This window comes from Artemia sp. Qi Xiang Cuo, chromosome 4 (genome assembly GCF_049724085.1).
Source record: "Artemia sp. Qi Xiang Cuo chromosome 4, ASM4972408v1, whole genome shotgun sequence".
Lineage (NCBI taxonomy): Eukaryota > Metazoa > Arthropoda > Branchiopoda > Anostraca > Artemiidae > Artemia > Artemia sp. Qi Xiang Cuo.
This window is the reverse complement of record NC_142797.1, coordinates 66,727,071-66,747,671: the sequence shown is the minus strand read 5'-3', so window position 1 is coordinate 66,747,671 and position 20,601 is coordinate 66,727,071. Positions and strand designations below refer to the sequence as shown.

The 20,601-nt window shown below is 32.6% G+C and overlaps 1 protein-coding gene across 1 annotated transcript in view; it reads left to right on the top strand.

Annotated features, from left to right (window-relative positions):
- Nucleotides 1–20,601, top strand: part of LOC148953343 (sodium-independent sulfate anion transporter-like) — a 183,519-nt gene that overhangs the window by 27,894 nt on the left and 135,024 nt on the right. The window contains exons 3-5 of the mRNA XM_089088496.1: nt 2,073–2,268; nt 4,424–4,644; nt 11,363–11,522. Of these exons, the coding sequence (XP_088944622.1) occupies nt 2,073–2,268; nt 4,424–4,644; nt 11,363–11,522 (577 nt within the window). The remainder of the gene's footprint in view (nt 1–2,072; nt 2,269–4,423; nt 4,645–11,362; nt 11,523–20,601) is intronic.

Here is a 20,601-nt window from a genome sequence, read left to right as displayed (position 1 = left end):
TAAACTTAAGAGTTTAAAATTTGATAATGCGGAAGATGGTTGGAATAATTTTAGAAAAATAATTTGTGAAGTTGCTGAAGGTGTATTAGGGGAGAAAGCTAGAACTACAGCTACGAATATGAGTGAAAAAGTTCTATGTTTAATAGAAAGGAGAAAGGACTTTTACAAGAATTATCTGAGTGATAGATCATATGAAAAAAAAGGAATGTAAAGAAATCATAAACAAATAATAAGAACAACAGGGAAATTTTTTATACAAGACAGTGGAACGAAACTTTAAATGAATATTTCGACCCTATATCCAAGGGCCGTCCTCAGCAAAACAGACGAAGAGAATAAAAACACTATAAAAGAAACTTACATTAAAATTCAATCATTAAAACTGTTTAAAAAAGTTTTAAAACAGCCCTAATATCATTACTTTTTTAAACTTTTTAAAAACTTTTTTAAACAGTTTTAATGATTGAATTTTAATGTAAGTTTCTTTTTTAGTGTTTTTATGAAAAAACACTAAAAATGAGCAAAAAAATGAAAATGAGCATCAAAAAATTAAAAATGAGCAAAAATAAAATCAAATAATCTACCAAGCGTGAAAAAACTACAAATCAGCATCGATAAATAAATGAAACTCAAAACGAACAGAAACTACAATAATTAACCGACTCAGACTCAAAACGAGCAGAAATTAACATAAGTTGGGCGCAAAACCCCTATACCTTCTCAAGGCCAGAACAAAATTTGCACTACACTAAAAAAATATAAAGGTTTTTACTTTTATAACTTTAATAAATCAAATAATATTAACATTTTGACTACTAAATATCAGTAGCCTAAATGTATATCAAACTGACAATTCACATTCATTTGTATTTTTCAGTAAAGTGCAAATTTTGTTCTGGCCTTGGGAAGGCATAAGGGCTTTGCGCCCAACTTATGTTAATTTCTGCTCGTTTTGAGTTTGACTCGGTTATTTATTGTAATTTCTGTTCGTTTTGGGTTTCATTTGTATACATATATATATATATATATATATATATATATATATATATATATATATATATATATATATATATATATATATATATATATATATATATATATATATATATATATATATATATATATATTGGCCTCCCAATTGGCACATCTATAGGCCACACACGTCGTTTGCTGATTTCTCACGTTGAGCGTAAAATTAGCATTTCTTACGCTGTAATCGTAAAAACCAAACTACGTTTCCACCGTTATATTCTAGCATCCATTTACAACGCCACAGCCCTTCCTCATCTGCTTTACATTGCTCCTTTCTTGAGATTCTTTACAGTTACAGATAAAAAGCACCTACGATCAATCTTCTTCAGATTTGCTAAATATCTTCTACATTTGCCCCCTTGGACAGGAAACCGTAAAATTATTCATTTGTACAAGCTATCTGACCCTAATATTAGCATTAATAAATTTATCCCGTTTTCAAAGTAAGTTTAATCATCCATGGTCATTTTCTTCTTTTTTTTCTTTTTTGTTTTCTTTAGTAATTACTCCGTCTACTGTACCTTTTGTACCTTTTTTTGACGGGCAATAAATGAATAATATAATAATAATAATATATATATATATATATATATATATATATATATATATATATATATATATATATATATATATATATATATATATATATATATATATATATATATATATATATATATATATATATATATATATACGTATACACATATATATATATATATATATATATATATATATATATATATATATATATATATATATATATATATATATCTATATCTATATATATATATATATATATATATATATCTATCTATCTATATCTATCTATCTATATATATATATATATATATATATATATATATATATATATATATATATATATATATATATATATATATATATATATATATATATATATATATATATATATATATATATATATATATATATATATATATATATATATATATATATATATATATATATATATATATATATATATATATATATATATATATATATATATACATTTTTTTTAGTATGGCCTCTACACAGCTTTTGTTGCGCCATTTATCCTGGTGTTCTTCTCCACAGTACCTGCAGTTACCCTGGGACCAACAGCTGTTATGGCACTAATGAGCTTACCGTATGTGACAGCCTTAGGGCCGGATGCAGCAGGGCTGATGTCTCTCCTTGCCGGATTGTTTATTCTACTTTGTGGCCTTCTTAATTTAGGTACAACAATCAATTTACATTCACGTAAATTCTCACATTGTTGGGATACATTTTCATATGTTTTGAGGAGGGCGACGCCAAATATTTTATTATTTATTAGTGGTTTTCAATTCAGTCGAATCACCACTTTGGTTTCAAACGCCTTCACATTTTCGCTAAAAATCCCTCACCAGTTTTCTGATTATACTTGTTTGTGTTTCATTATGTCATAATTGGACGAAATTTTCTTTCACGAGGATTTTAGGTGAAAAAGAACATTAGCGTGCAATTCCAGGTTGGCACAAAAATCGAATTTGGAAAGGGCAATATATATTTAATATTCTAATCCTATGCACAGATTCTATAAAACAGTTGCAAGATTTCTGAATCCGTAAGATTCTCTCAAAAAATTTCTCGTGTTTATGTCCAAACCTCTAGCCCCTAACAGCCATTAACTCCTGGGCTAAATCCAAATCATGTTCCGATAATTTTTTTTTTTATCAAATTTTGCAGTAGCCTACTCGGTGCAGTATAAAGTGTTGAAGTACAAGGAAAAATACACAACTTATACAAGGAAGTTAATATTTTTTCTTTTATTGCTGTTATTCTGGGCAAGCTAATGAAAAACACAAGAATTTGTATAACTTTCAAAAACAAATTATTCCAGGTTATTCAATTTGCATAAAATAAGCCCAATTTGCCGAAAGATTCACTTGTTTGCCAAGAAGCTTGTATTGATTTACTTGTTTATCGTGTTAAGGGAGCAAATCTTTGGCTCTCTCGTTGTTTTTGATGATTGTTATTCTTATTTATGGCACAGATTTTCTAGTTATTGCGAGACAATGGTAAGGGTCTAAGCTCCAAGGTGTATAGAAAAGTATGGACTTCTGGCCAGATTGATGAATATGATATCACATTTTCGAAAGATTTTTGTAGTTCTTGCCATGGGCCACATATTATAGTTTTGCTTAACCTTAGGCATGAGCCTATGTAGATGAAATAGAGTCTTATGTTCTATGTCCAAGCAGAGTATTTAAAATTTGTCCGCCCAGCTTTCGTTTCTTCGGGCCACGTTTCTCTTATCGAGTGAAATATCAAGCGAGCAGGCAGCAATGTCCAATCTTGAAGTTCTTAATATATGTGATAACCCCTTATTCCTATTTTGAAATTGTTATCTTCGAATAACAGCTAGAAAAGATTAGATATCAAAAGAGAAGCATTTTCCCACAGCTCCAAAAGTGCTACTATCTACTTTGACAAGCCGTTTCTGCTTGTTATTCTGGTTGAGGTTGCTTTTTTAATCTTCTTGGCCTAGGACCGAGACAGAATGTGCCTTTTAAGCTTTTATAGTTTTTCTTTTCTAAGGAGATTTAACTTATCCGATGCTCCTTACTTAGTGACTACATAACAAAGTCACCCCACGACAAGAAAATCCATTTTTTAACTGTGGGAGAGAAAATTTCTTTTATCACTGGTAAATAATCCGTATAGAGTAGATGAAAGTAATTTACGTCTTTTTTTTTTTTAATTGTGGCTCTGATACGCCATCTTGAAAGCTTGCATGGACTGAAAACTTCATTACTTTGGTGAACACAGAAAAAAAAACAGGTAATGAATGAATAAGCAATCTAAGTCCTGGACTAGAACAAAGCCAAAAAGTGGTCCGTTACAAACTGCCCTACCATCCACTTCCATCCAAAGAAAGTATAGCAGAAAGTTAGGTGTATCATATATAAAAACAGAATTACACAAATATTTTTGATCTGTATTGTTTTAGATACAAGGGGCGGGCTCGCGGTCCCTTCAATAACTCATCTCCCCAAACCCTCACAGTGCTAATTCTTTAATAAAATTTAGGGACACTACACTTCGTTTGAACTAGAATCATGCAATGATTTTAAAGCTGTATAATTAACTTACCAAAGTGGCCGAGAATCCTCTCAGACACCCTTCCAGCTGAATTTTATGTGTTACGAATAGGTCATGCAGCCTTAGGCTGTATACTGTATATTATTAAAATTATAGATAAGTGATATAGATATTTTCGTTGTAAAACACAAGGTCTCTTCTAAATAAAATTATATAATAGTTCATGATATGCAATATGTTTAATTCAAATTCTAATTAATTCAAATTATAATTCTAAATTAAAGTTTAATTCAAATTCTTGTTTTAGGTTTTCTAACTGAGCTGATATCTGGCACAGTTCTAGCGGGCTTTTGTTCTGCAGCTGCAACACGAATTATGACAATGCAGTTCCGGCAGTTGTTAGGGCTCAAGATTCCTGGAAATGGATTTATTGATGTTCTTACTGGAATAATCCTGAATATTCAAGATATAAAGATACCCGATTTGGTTCTGGGAATAATTACAATTTTAGCAATCATTTTCTTAAAAGCAAGTATAAACTACTGCGTTTCTAACAGTTTTGTAAATGAGAATGATTTTGAAATAGCCTACGTTTTATTTTAAAGAAAATTATTTCGTAGGTGGGGGTTGGAGGGGGTAACTACTTGGTCAGAGTTTGTTGCAATTTCATTTAAGCCTGGAATATCAGCAAAATCAAGGCATTAGAGAGGAGAGGGGGGAACGGGGCTGGGATTCAGTTAACCTAACAACGATTATAATCCATAATAAAAACAATTTCTCTGACGAGAATGAATTAAATTTTTTGTGAAGCACGAGAATTAGCAAGCCAAAAAATGAACATGTCATTCAATTCCACTTTCAGTGTTCTTTTTAATATATATAACAGTTAAATTTATATCCTATTTTAAACGAAATGTTATAATTACAACATTCTCACTTCATTGTTTTCAGGAAATTTCTGTTTGTTGGATTTTCAGAGTCGCTTCAAGTATAACTCAATTTTTATAACCAACAAGAAAAAAAACTGCTGGAATCCAAAAATTTACCCTTTCCAAGATTTAATAACTACGAAAACATTTAACACTCACATTTTCCTTATTCCCTAAGTTTTTCATAATTTTATCTATTCAGTTGCAGGTAATTTTTAAATTGATATTTCCAAGTGCATGCTGGAAACTGTCTTCTTTCTTTTATTATCCGGTGTATTTATGTAATATCTGTAATTACTACAGGAAACATTGTAATGCTCTTTTCTCTGGTAGAGATAAGAACAATGAACTATATTTTGATTTTGTTTTATAGATGTCTAGAAATCTTAGAAATATTGAATGTATTAGAAAAAATCATATGATTTTCTTACATCCAAATTCTTGCATTGACCACCCGTTTACCTTTCGAAATTCAACAAAGTATTTCTTCCATTTTCTGTTATTTCCTAGTGCTACTAACTTACTAGAATCTAGTAAGTTATAGGGTAATGATATTGTCTCTGGGGTTTGTAAAAATGTTAACTTGTTCTTTGGCTCTTAAAGTAAATTTTTACTTTGTCTTTCAACTGTTAATTTTCTCCAGTTTATTATGATTTGTTTATTAAGTCATAATTTTAATTACATTATGAAATAATTAATTTAAAAATTTGACGCGTTACTTATACATCTACGCATCAGCATTATTACGATTCGCTCAAATATGAACAAAATTGAAATAAATTAATATAATAATAACAATAATAATAATTATTATTATTATTAAGTAGTAATAATAATTATTATTTATTATTTAACTAAATTGATAATTATAAATTAAATAGCGCCAGTTGCGATGATTGTCTCAATAAGGCTAAAGTGGCCAAAACCCTTTTTACATACCAACCGAAAATCTATTTGGCTATTTTTTAAATATACAATGTTTTGTAAAAATGTCTTTCTGTGAAAAGGTTTGAATCTACCAAAATACAATAATAATTACTGGGATGATTTGTTTTATATAATCGGTTGGTTGTACTGTTTATATTTTGCTCATTTTGCTGTTCATCTTCTATTCATTTTGCTCTTCGTATTATGTTCATTTCATTTAAAATAAAAAGCTGTGATCTGAAATGCATACACAAATTTAAAATAAAAATAATTCATTAAAAAACGTTCCCCTACGGGGAAAAATTCCCTAATGACGGATTAGTTTCTTCGGCTTAGTGTTGTTCCCGACCGTCAAACAATTAATAAAGCGAACTACAAAACCATGCTGTCTTCTATTATACGAATAACAAGAACTTATCAAACAGTCCGTGGTAACGAACTGTAAGTAAGGAACGACCCGGCTCAACAGTAACTTAAAGTCTAAAAAACAGAATTTTGATACCAATAGATGCAACAATAGAATTATGTTTTTATGCTGATTTCAAATACATAAGTTTCATCAAGTTTAGTCTTACCAATCAAAAGTTACGGGTCTGAGAAACTTTGCCTTATTTCCGAAAAAAGGGGGAAGCAACCTATAGAATTCATAAAACTTTAATGAAAACGGGGGAGGATCTTTCCATGGAGGATTTTTCCTTGGGAGAAGGGACATTTCTATAAAGGGGGCACCGGATTTCCCAGCATTATTAAAAAAAAACATCAGAAATTAAATAAAAAAACTTTTTTTCAACTGCAAGTAAGGAGCAATATTAAAACATAAAACGAAAAGAAACTATTACGTATATGAGGGGGTTCACCCCCTAATCAATACCTCGTCCTTTGCGCTGAAGTTTTTTTTAGTACTTTCAAAAGAGCTATCTATTCTAATTAACCGGTCTTTGTGATTCGAACAAAATTCGAACTTTAGCGTAAAGAGCGAGGTATTGAATAGGGGGCGAACTTCCGAATATACGTAATAAAAACATACGAATATAGAAGTTCGTTACATAAATTAATTCTTAAGTTACGTCAGAACAAAATTTCGAGAAAGCCATTTAGCCAAAAAAAGTAAAATTAATGTGCAAATTTCGTTTTAATTATTCATGTACGGTGAGCCAAATTAAAGCTGCATTAATTCAAAAACGTTCAGAAATTAAATTAAAAAAAACAAGTTTTTTTTAACTGAAAGTTAGGAGTGACATTAAAACTTAAAACGTACAGAAATTATTCCGTATATGAAAGGGGCTGTCCCCTCCTCAACGCCTCGCTCTTTACGCTAAAGTTTTTTATTTTTAAAAAAAATAAAGTTGTGAGACAGAGTCAAACTTTAGCGTAAAGAGCGAGGAGTTGAGGAGGGGAGAGCCCCTTTCATATACGGAATAACTTCTGTTCGTTTTAAGTTTTAATGTTGCTCCTTACTTACAGTTAAAAAACTTGTTTTTTAATTTAATACGCAATAAGACTTTTCCTGAGGACAGAGATTAAAACCAAATCAAAGCTCATATTTAGACTATAGCCTACGATCAGTACCTTTTTATGAGAAATAAAAGAGAAATTAAAACAAAGAAACAAACAACAAATCAAATTCATGGTCACAATGATCTCAGATAAAAATGAACAGAAACCAAAACAGAAAATATAACTGAAAAAAAAAGAAGTTAATAAAATTAAAAAAAATATTTTCTAATGGATGAAAAATTTTTGGGGATTGGTACTTTTATATGTTTACTTAAATTAAATTGCAACTTTAAATAGTTTGCATATAGACCTAAATCAGGATACAGGAGAAGAATAATATATGAAGCAAATATATCAATCAACCAAACTAGTGACAAGCCGAAAACATGAAGTTCAATTAAAGTGTGCTCTGCAATGAATTGCATTAAGTTCAAACATGTTTCACAATATATGTACATTTAACTGCATAGATGGCTAAAAATGTGTGAACCACATTCAAATATATTCCCCTTAACATTCCAATATTTTCTTTTAATGTTCGAATTTTCCAAGATCACGGTATATATACTATCTTTATATGTGAGCAATACTTGTATGTGTATATATTATATTTCTTGAAAATGGATCGATATTTTTTCCGGAAAATTGGTATCTTGGAAATTTCTTGCATAAAAAAAGGATCGACATAGGTCAGAAGTCAGAGAAAATATGTTAAGAGCCTTAATTTTCGTTTTTACAAATGACCTCATGTACTGTGTTAGTACATCATATAAGCATTTCTTATGACATCATATAGGGCATCATATAAGTATTTTCTTATGTGATGTAATGCATGAATACGATTGTTGAGCTTTCAGGGGTTGTTTTAAATATAATGTCTATTGGAAGGCCCAAAAAACGAAAATTTGCAGTTGCAGTTACTATAAATGACGATTCTTTGGAACAAACACATGAACTATCAAACGTGGTAAGACGTAAGAACTGACAACCTGGACCATCTATTGAGACAACACCAATACGAATACAGACACCAATACGGACAACAATACACCAATATGGACAGCTAAAGCAAAGACCATTGCTAAATTGCCTGAAGTAATCAAAATCCAAAAATGTTCAAGGATGAAAATGAAGAAGAAGACATGGGCGGTTAGAAGATACGTGGAAACGACAATTAGAGCGTGTTAAAAATGAAAATGAAACGCAAAGACACACGCAATGAGAAAAAATACGCACCGAGCAAGTCAGCGAGTCAAAAATGAAAATGATGAGGAATGAAACACATGATTAGAAGAATAGCGGCGGTGTGTCAAAAATAAAAATGAAGAGCAAAGACACACACACAATTAGAAGACATGCGACACCGAGCATGTGAGCAAGTCAAAATGAAAATGAAGAGCAAATACACACACGGTTAGAAGAAAAGCGACAGCTTGTCAAAAATGAAAATGAAGAATAAAGACACCTGGTTAGAATATATGCAACACCTAGCATGTAAGCGAGTCAATGAAAATCAACCTGGACAGAGAGAATCAAAACGTTTCAAAATTGAAAATGATAGCGATGATGATTGGATTTGAGATTTTGATTAAAAAAACAAAGGTTCGGCGATATGCCTTTCAGAATGACAAAAGACAAGCCAAGGCAAAAGAAGAAGTTTTTGTCCCACCACATGAACAATTAAAAGGACGAAAGTTCGGCGATATATATTTCATAATTACAAAAGACAAGCCGAGGCAAAAGTTAACGGTCCAATAAAAAAAAAATGTAATTTTACAAAGGCGCCACTTTAAATTTAAAGTCGATTTGGACGTCATGACATAAATAAAAGGCTCAAAATGTCTGCGTTTAGAAGATGTTCAGGTAGAGTTATGTGTAATATTACAATGTTATTCGTATAATTTAAAGTGAAAATCTATATATAAGGCTTAAGTGGCCAAAAAGCTTTTTAAGTACTAACCAAAGATGTATTTGGCTTTTTTTTTAAGTATACAATGTTTTGTAAAATTTCATTTTGTGCAAAGATATGAATATACCAAAATATAATAAAAATTGCTGAAATGATTTGTTTTATAAGTTCTGTTGATTTTACTGTTTATATTTTATCCGTTTTGCTGTTTATCTTCTATTCATTTTGCTCTTCGTTGTATTCATTTCATTTAAAATAAAAACCTGTGATCTGAACTGCCAACCAAAAATTTAAAATAAGAATAATTCATTAAAAAACTTTCCCTACAAGGAAAAAATCCCCTAATGATGGATTAGTTACTTCGGCTTAGTGTTTTTCCCGACCATCAACCAATTAATGAAGCAAACTACAAAACCATGGTTTCATCTATTATACGAAAAACAAGAAGTTATGTGGAATAAGACTTTTCCTATATAAATATATATATATATATATATATATATATATATATATATATATATATATATATATATATATATATATATATATATATATATATATATATATATATATATATATATATATATATATATATATATATATATATATATATATATATATATATATATATATATATATATATATATATATATATATATATATATATATATATATATATATATATATATATATATATATATATATATATATATATTTCTTACGCTGGAATCATAAAAAGTAAACTGCGCTTCAACCATCATCTTCTTGCATCTATTTAAAACACCATAGTCCTTCCATATCTGCTTTACATTTCTGCATTCTGGAATTTGTTTACGGTTACAGATAAAAAGCGCTTTGATATTACCTCTTTGGACAAGAAACCGTAACATTCTCCAACGCAGGCCCAAATATTAGTATTAATATATCTCTATTCTGTTTTCAAAGGAATTTTTATCACCCATGCGCTATACACTGTATAGATTTGTATAGTCTATACTGTATAGATTAGTATAGTCTATACTGAAATAATTTATACTAAAATTTAGTGTGGGAGCATATATAGTCTTTACAGGTATTTTTTAGACCAATTTTCGACTCGGTAATTTTTTTTTTAGGGGGGGGGGGTTCAAAACCGGGTCAATTTGTTCGCAATAGTTTGTTTGTATTAATGTAATGTATGTAATGAAGAGTTTGTTGTCATGTATTTGGATTTTCGACGGGTAGATGTGTCCTTTTTTTTGTTATCTTTAGTGATTACTCTACCTGTTGTATTTTTTTTTTTTTTTTAGGGGAAATAAACGAATAATTATAACAATAATAATCATAATAATAATATTATAATATTTAGTCCTTATTTTAGCTTGCACCCTTTTGATAAGATTCTAACTATAGGTGCTTTAAGCCAAAACTTCAAAATGGTTGACAGCATGTGGAAGAGTGCTTTGTCCGAGAGGGTGTAGTAAAGTGTATAGTTATAATTTAAAATGAATAACTGATAATCTTTTAAATATCATTCATAGTTTTACTGTATAAACAAGGTTTTTCACCAATATAGCTATATAGACAAATACAGCTAAGCCTCTCTCACTAATAGGCTATCTTTGAATTAATTGCCATTAAGAAGTGTCATTGTGTAGATTGAAATGGTGAAAGAAGTAAAATTTATCTTTTCTTGGCAGAATGTGAAGTTTTTACATTTTTTTGTGGTGGTGGTGATAGTTTACCATTTGCATCTAATCAAGGGCAATTAAAAATTAGATGGTTGTAATCTTTTTATGTAGATACTATATTATTTCGAACTCCAACGTGATCACTAACGGTATATACATTTTGAATTTCAATAAATTGCAAGCAAGAATGTTTTTACCTATAGTCAAATTATGGTTTTGCGTGCTAGCACAGTACTTTACATAAAGTAATTACCTATTGCCATAGAATCTTTCAAATTTTAAAGTTTATATTATTTAATTTTTTTCTGATGTAGAATCTCTCGACCCTTCTGCGCAAATGTCAGGTTCGTGACCCAAGGATACACAAGGCTACATGGTTTCTCTGTGTTGGAAGAAATGCTCTGGCTATAGCAACTGGATGTATAATCAGTTTTTACCTCACATCAGGCATGTCGACCAGTCTCACCTTAACAGGTAGGTATACTTGCATCGAATGCTTTAGGGCAGGCCTAATTCTTTGCAAAATATGTTGAGGATTCCGTTTCAGGTGGGTGGGGGCGGAAAAGGGGAGTCTCTATTCGTGTTGATTTGCACTTTTAAGACTTTTGAATGATTCTTTACCACTGAAAATTCTAGGCCATCAACCACGAAAACCATAACTTACCGTTATTGCATTACTGGATCTTCGTTATTGTTGCCTTTTCTTTCGTGAATGAATGCAACCCAAACATGATTATAAATTCAACCATGCAATAGGCTGCCTAAATGTATTAAGATAAGATAAAACTCCCCCCTATTTCGATCTACTTTTACGTTTTTTTTTCTTCTTCTTTTTGTTTTCTTTCTCAATGTTCTCTTCTTTATTTATTTTTTCATTGTTTGACACTGATTTAAACTGGTTTTGGCATAAAGTTGTCGTTAGTGGTACAGTAAAGCTAGTAAACACTACCAAGACTGTTTCAAAGGGTTTGTTTTAATCAATTAAATTTTGTATATTCAGATTAAATTAATATTATAATAATTAATTAAATTAATTAAATAATTAAATTTGCTTTTGGAAACTGAAAACGAGTTTATATAAAGCTATGCTACTACTGCTGCTGCTAAAAACACACTGTAGTACCAAACCGCCCAAACCCGACAGAGCTGCTCACACTCCTCCTCCATCACAATCTGTTCAAATTACCCCCTCCCAAGAAGTTCCCATTTCCCACAAATCCTTCCTTGGCCGACAAGAACGATCTTTGGTAATGTGTCATCCTTCATGCGCAGAACTTGTCTTTGACATCTCAACCTTTCTCTCATTTCAGCCCTAGAAAACGGGATTGAGCCAAAATTTTTGTTAATCTCGCTGTTTGAGATACTGTCAGTCAGTCGGGTACTAAAAACAGTCCGTAGGCAATGTCTCTGGAAAACATCTAGAAAATCCTTCTGTGTTTCTGGGAGCACCTACGCTTCAAAACCCCACTTGACCTCTGCGGCTTCCAATATTCTAATCCTGGCTCTTAGACTTTTCTTCCTATTTCTATGCATTTCCGATACTTAGGTGGAAAAATGGAAATTAGAAAAAATATAAATCCAGGTAATTATTCATATGTTGATCTAAAGGGGGAAGGGATCTAATTTGGAGTAATCTCAGGAAGAAAAACCATCTGCATGCATATGTTTTTAGTTATATATATGTTATCCTTAAAACAAAGCTGACAAACAGCAAGCATGCTGAATTCGAGAAGGAAACTGGGAAATATCAGTCAAGCTCAGAATAATTTTTTATTCCGACGTACCTGCGTAGATATAAACGTTTATTATGCCAGTTAATATCTTTGGACTTGAAAAACTTCACCCGTGAACATTTAACGTTCTTAAAAAAAATCATCCAGTTACTTTTACCATAACAGCTTCTAAAAACCGTTCTTATTTCCCACTTTTCTAAAACCCATTTCTTACTAGTATTTCTATTTGCTGCATTATCTGTAAACAAACTTAATTTATATATTTCCTTTATTGTGATTGAACATGCTAACTAATACGTAAACGTTATGCAAATTAGAAACACCAAAAATTATACACCCAGTATCAACAATTTTTTTAATATTAGTTTCATTACCTTTATTTTTTCTGCGCTGTTACCTACTTTTTTGAATTTTCTCCTTGGACTGGTTTACAAAGAAAGAATTAAACCAGGCAAAAACCGGAATTTTCGTCTTCGAATTTCATAGAGTCAAAAAGAAATTTCTTGCTACGCCAAAAAATAAAAAATTTGATTGCAAAACTGAAAGCATTTGACATTAATGACATTAATGGTGTATTGCTGAACTATTCAACAACAAATTTCTATGCTATGATTGCCCTGTGCTTTTATTTTTGATCTTGAAAAATTGAAATTTTTATCGACAGCAGAGAAAAATCCGTGTTTTTTTTACCTTTGGGTATAAAAGCACTTTCTCACATTTTGTCTTTTATTTTCGTCATATTGTTTTTAGTATTTAGTTCTTCTACTAAGGAATGAAGGTAAATTATTTCACACGTCAATCAAACAATGCATAATTTATGCCAGTTTTATCACGAGTAAAACTTTATGCCGGGATTAAGCCTGCCTCTACTTCGAACAACCCATAACCGTGCCTGTACATGGTGAATGGAACAATATAGCCTTTAAACTAGTTTTTATACTCTTCCTAAATACCAAAGTATAATCACCTACGGAACAAGTACTGACAAAACCTATACTCTCCACACAAAACAAGTGACCCTTTGTATACCTATGTGAACCTGGCAACTAAAACCCGTAGTTACACAATTCATCCCGGGTCACTCGGTATTTGACTCGGAGCGATTAAGTAGTACAGCACTTTGCGTCTAGAGGCGCTGAGGTACGCGGGGTCACTTTTGGAGAGTTTTGTCAGTACTTGTTCCGTAGGGGATTATACTTTGCTAAATACCATCTTTGAATATCCTATCTTCAAAACAGACAAAGTTAAAAATGGCGCTAAAGTATTTAATAAGCTTCCCAAGCATAACGACGAATCGTGAATTTACTGTTTACAAAACAAAGCCTCCTTCCTATAGACTTGAACATTAATTTCAAGTTGTTTCTCTTAATATTAAATCTCCATTGAATAGAACTTACAAAATAAAAATTTGTCTCTTAGTTGATAATCCCTTTTATTCTTAGTGAGCTTTGTAGACTATAGCTTACTGAATCGTCAAACAGTTCGTGGTAACGAACTGTCAGTAAGGAGTGACCCGGCTCAATAGTAATCAAAACTCTATAAAACGGAATTTTGATACCAATAGATAATATCAAAAGAATCAGATTTTTATGCTGATTACAAATATATAAGTTTAAGTAAGTTTAGTCTTACCCATCAAAGGTTACGAGCCTGAGAAAATTTGCCTTATTTTCAAAAAAGGGGGGGAAATCCCCATAAAAGTCATAGAATCCTAATGAAAATCACACCATCAGATTCAGCGTATCAAAAAATCCGTTTGTGGAGGTTTCAAGCTTATATCTACAAAAATGTAGAATTTTGTATTTTTGCCAGAAGAAGGATCACAGATGTGTTTATTTTTTTTTCAGGGGTGATCGTATTAACCCAGTGGTCCTAGAATATCATGATAGGGCTCAGTCGAATGGAGAATAAAAGTTCTAGTGCTCTTTTTAAGTGACCAAAAGATTGAAGTGCAACTAGGCCCTCCCCCTCCCCCTTCCCCCCCCCCCCCAAAAAAAAAAATCGTTCGATTAAACTTTGAGATAGCCATTTTGTTCATCATAGTTGAGAGCCCCAAAAACTATACCTTTGGATATAACATGACCACCCCCCACAACCCCAAGGGAAAGGTCTTTAAGTTGTACAAATTGCCCATTGTTTACGCATAGTTTTTGTTATTGGGAAGAGCGGGAAGAAGAATTTTCTTTTTTTTATGGGGGAACGTTTCAAGGGGAAGAATGTTTCCCGGGGGTGAACATATCTGAGGAAATTACGCACTGAGGGAATTTTCCAGCAGTCCTATGCAGCATTCCTTTTATATTTCTTGCTTTCTCTTTTCCATCTCAATTTTACGCGTGGAATTGTTAAGGGTGATAGTACTGGGTAAACTTTCCCAGGGATTGAATTGTCTAGACGATATATCCGTAGGGAGGGTATTTCTCCGTGGAGATGGGGCCAGATTTCCTGGGATTATTTAAAAAACGATCAGAAATCAATTAAAAAAATAAGTTTTTTCAACCTAAAGTAAGGAGCAACTTTAAAAATTAAAAAGAACAGAAATTATAACGTATATGAAGGGGATTTCCTTCTCCTCAACACCTCGATCTTTACGCTAAAGTTTGAATTTTGTCCCAATTGTTTAAGAACGACTCCTGAAACACAAGGGTCGTATAATTAGATCATTAAGAAGCTTTTTTAAAAAGTAATAAAAAACTTTAGCGTAAAGAGCGAGGTGTTGAGGAGAAGGAAAACCCCCTTCATATATGTAATAATTTCTGTTTGTTTCAATTTTTAAAGTTGCTCCTTATTTATACTTGAGATAATTTGTTATTTATTTAATCATATCAGTGATTGGAGGGCGACTAACATCCCTTCCACGCCCACCATTTCACTAAACACATCCAATCAAAATTTTGAGATAACCATTTTGTTCAACGTAGGTTAAAGATCTAGAAATTATGTCTTTGAAGAGGATACTCCCTCCAGAGCCCTCAGGGAAAGGGTTGTAAGTTATGGCCTGGGGCCATATAAGGTTTTTATAGAAAGCTTTGTCGTAGAAACTTCAGAAAGGGTTCAATCGATTGGAAATTCAAAGAGCTAGTGCCGTTTTTAGTAGTCGGAAGTGATTAGAGGGCAGCTAACCCTCCCTTACGCACCCACAATTTCCCAAAACACATCCAATAAAAATTTTGAGATAGCCATTTTGTTCAACATAGTTGAAAGTTGTGGAAACTATATCTTTAAGGATGACAAACCCCCTACACCCTTCAGGGCAAGGGTTGTAAGTTATGCCCTGGGGGCATATAATGTTTTTTATGGATAACATTGTCGTAGAAACTTCAAAATGGGATCATTCGATTGGAAATGGAAAGGGCTAGTGCAGTTTTTAATAGTAGAAAGTGATTGGAGGGCAACTAGCCCCCCTCTCACGCCCACCATTTTCCCAAGCGCATCCAATAAAAATTTTTAGATAACCATTTTGTGCAACGTAGTACAGAGTTTTTAAAATTTGATCTTTTAGGATGACAACCCTCCCCCCCCCCTACAACCCTCAGGGTAAGGTTGTAAATTATGCCCTGGGGAAATTTAGGGTTTTTATAGAAAGTGTTGTCGTAGCAACTTCAAAAAGGGCTCATTCGATCGGAAATTGAAAGGGCTAGTGCCCTTTTTAATAGTCAAAAGGAAAAGGAGGGCAACTAACCTGCTTCTGACGCCCACCATTTCCCCAAACATATCCAATCAAAATTATGAGATAGCCATTTTGTTCAACGTGGTTGAAAGTCCTGGACATTGTGTCTTTGAGGATGACAAACCCCCTACACCCCCAGGGCAAGGGATGTAAGTTATGCCCTGGGGCCATTTAAGGTTATTATAGATAGCGCTGTCGTAAAAACTTCAAAATGGGCTCACTCAGTTGGAAGTTGAAAGGGCTACTGCCCTTTTTAAAAGTCAAAAGTGATTAGAGGGTAACTAACCTCCCGCTCACGCCCACCATCTCCTCAAAAACATCCAATCAAAATTTTGAGATAGCAATTTTTTCAGCGTATTTCAAAGTTCTGGAAATTATGTCTTTGAGGATGACAACCCCCCCCCACAGCCCTCAGGACAAGGATTGCAAGTTATGCCCTGGGGATATATAAGGTTTTTATAGAAAGGGTTATCGTAGAAACTTCAAAAAGGGCTCATTCGATTGGAAATTGAAAGGGCTAGTGCCTTTTGAAATAGTAGAAAGCGATTGGAGGACAACTATCCCCCCTCTTACGCCCACCCTTTTCCCAAACACATAAAATGAAATTTTTGAGATAGCCATATTTTTTCAACGTACTTGAAAGTTCTGGAAATTAGGTCTTTGAGGATGACAATCCCCCAACAGACCTCAGGGTAAGGATTGTAAGTTATGCGCTGGGGGCATATAAGGTTTTTATAGAAAGCAATAAAAATTTTGAGATAGCCATTTTGTTCAACGTAATTTAAAGTTCTGAAATTAGTTCTTTGAGGATGACAACCCCCCCCCCCCACCCTCCCAAAAAAACCCAAAGGGGCAAGGTTTGCAAGGTATTTCCTGGGGGCATAAAAAGTTTTTATAGAAAGTGTTGTCGTAGAAACTTAAGAAAGGGCTCATTCGATTGGAAATTGAAAGTGCTAGTGCCCTTTTTAATAATCGAAAGTGATTGAAGGGCAACTAATCCCCCTTTCACGCCCATTATTTCCCCTAATTTTAAGATAGTCATTTTAAGATACCAAATTAAGATACCAAAATTTTAAGATATTCATTTTGTTCAACGTAGTTTGAAGTTCTGGAAATTAAGTCTTTGAGGGTGACAAGCCTCTCCCCCCACAACTCACAGGGTAAGGGTTCCAAGATATGCCCTGGGGGCATATAAGGTTCTGAAAGAAAATGTTGCTGTAGAAACTTCAAAAAGGGCTCATTCAATTGGAAACTGAAAGGGCTATTGCCCTTTTTAATAGTCGAAAGTGATTGGAGGGCAATTAACTCTCCTCTTACGCCCACCATCTTCCTGAACACATTCAATCTAAATTTTGAGATAGCCATTTTGTTTAACGTGGTTGAAAGGCTCGGAAATTATGTCTTTGAGGATGACAAACCCCCCACAGCTCCCAGGGCAATGGTTGTAAGTTATGCCCTTGGGGTATATAAGATTTTTATAGGAAGTGTTGTCGCAGAAACTTCAAAAAGGGCTCATTCAGTTGGGTATTTAGAGGATTAGTGCCCTTATTAATAGTCAAAAGCGATCTAAGGGTGAATGCCCCCCCACGTTCATCATTTCCCCAAACACTTCCAATCAACATTTTGATATAGCTATTTCGTTGAACATCGTTGAACGGTGTGGAAATTATGTCTTTGAGTATGACAACCCCCCTCCTCCCACATCCCTAAAGGCTAAGGTTGTAAGTTATGCCCTGGGGGCCTATAAGGTTTTCATAGAAAGTGTTGACGTAAAAACTACATAAAGGACTCTTTCGATTGAAAATTGAGAGGACTATTGCCCATTTCCATAGTCAAAAGTAATCGGAGGGAGAATCACCTTCCCTCCACCCACACCGATCATTTCCTCATACATTTCCGATCAACATATGTGTATGGCCATTTTGTTCAACGTAGTTGAAAGGTCTGAAAATTATGTCTTTGAGGATGTCAACCCTCTCCCCATAGCCCTCAGGACAAGGGTCGTTAGTTATGTCCTTCGGACATATAAGGTTCTTATTAAAAAGTTTTGTCGTAGAAGCTTCAAAAAGGGCTCATTCGATTGGAAATTGAAAGGACTAGTGCCTTTCTTATTAGTTGAAAGTGATCAGAGGGCAAATACCCCCTCCCCCACACCGACCATTTTCCCAAACACTTTCAATCAAAATTTCGAGGTAACCATTCTATTCAACGGAGTTTAAAGGTCAAGAAATTATGTCTTTGAGAATGACAATTCCCCCCAGCACTCAGGGCAAGGGTTGTAAGTTATGCCCTGGGGGTATATAAGGTTTTTATAGAAAACAAGATCATATAAACTTCGGAGGGGGCTCATTGGATTGGTAATCAGACGCTTTAGTGCTCTTTTTAAGAGTCAAAGTGATCGGAGGGTAGCTACTCCGCTCCCCCCTCCACACACACACATCGTATTGTCCTGAAATGCATCTAATAGAAATTTTGAGATAGCCATTCTATTCAAAATAGTCAAAATAACATATAACAAGGCCCTTAGGGTTGAAAAAAACCCCAGAGATTAGGGGCAAGGGTTGTAAGTTATACCCAAGGGTATTTAAGGTTTTTATGGAAGGGATGGTTGTTTAACTTTCGAAGAGGCTCAGTCTTTTTCCCTGAAAAAAACTATGTCAGAATAAAACGGGCACAAATGAATTAAAAAAAACTTTTTCCACAAAATAAGTTTTTCAAAAAAAAAAAATAAAGGAACTCCACGAAACCAAAAATGAACAAAAATAGAATCAAAGAATCTAACAAGCATACAGCTACCACAAATCAATATCAATAAATAAATGAAACCCAAAACAAACAGAAATTAAAACAAATAGCAGAGTCAAAGTCAAAACGTGCAGAAATTAATTAGCAGGGTTCTAAAACCCTATGCTTTCTAAATGCCAGAGTAGGCCTATAACTTGTACTTTACTGAAAAAATTCTTTTAAATGTTTTTATTTTTATAACTTTTTTAAGAAATCAAAAATTAATTAAGATTTTAAGGAATAAATATCAGCATATGTATATTCAACTGACAATGCACATCTTTTTTCAGTAAATTCATTTGAATTTTTTCAGTAAAGTACAAATTATATTCTGGCTTTTAGAAAGCATAGGGTCTTTGAACCCTACTCATATTAATTTCTGTTCGTTTTGAGTTTTACTCTGTTATTTATTTGAATTTCTGTTCGTTTTGGGTTTCATTTATTTATTCATACTGATTTGTGGTAGTTGCATGCTTGTTAGATTATTTTATCCTATTTTGGCTCATTTTTGGTTTAATGGAGTTCTTTACTTTTTTTGAAAAACTTTTTTTGTGGAAAAAGTTTTTTTTTATTGATTCATAAGAAGACAGGATTTAAAGCCTATGGCAAGCCTTGTTCGTTGAAGAGCTTATTTGGTTTCCCTAAAAAGAGTAATGAATGATATTAATCTCTTATAAGAAATTAAAAGGGACAGTCATTTCCTGATCAACCCCATGAAAAGCGAAATAATAAAATGGCTTTAAAGTTTGACAAAAAATGACCGAAAGCTTGACAACAAGTTATGGACATCAAGCACTGTGAAAAAAAAAAAAAAAAAATCGAATTTAAAAACACAGAGCTCAAAAGTATTCCTATATTTTTATTGTGTTTCAGGAGCAGGGCTCCCTCTGGCTGGAAAGGTTTCGGCTTTGGTCATTTTAGTTGTGTCGTAATATTTATTTTTAAACAGGTTTTGGGATTCCTTCATTACAATTAATGTTCAACATTGAATATCTGATATTTTCGTAAAAAATTATATGATTCCGCCAAGAGCTCAAACGATTTATAGATTTGTAAATTATATAGGAATTCTGTATGTTTCTTGTATAAATCAATTTCTGCCTTAAACTCTAATATTCATTGTATATTATAGGTTAGCTTCAATATTTCAATTTCTTCTAGTTTTAACTTTTTTCTTGCAACAACTGTTTGTGCAAAGAGTCAAAATTACTATATTTAACATCGAATCAGGGAACTGTGGGGGAGGAGAAAGGGGATGAAATTTAGGGGATCGCGACGTTGCCAAAAAACTAGGCAAAATAATTCCAAAATATAAGCAGCTATGAAAAATATAAAAAATCTATATTTAGGGAAGAAGGTCTGAAAGATC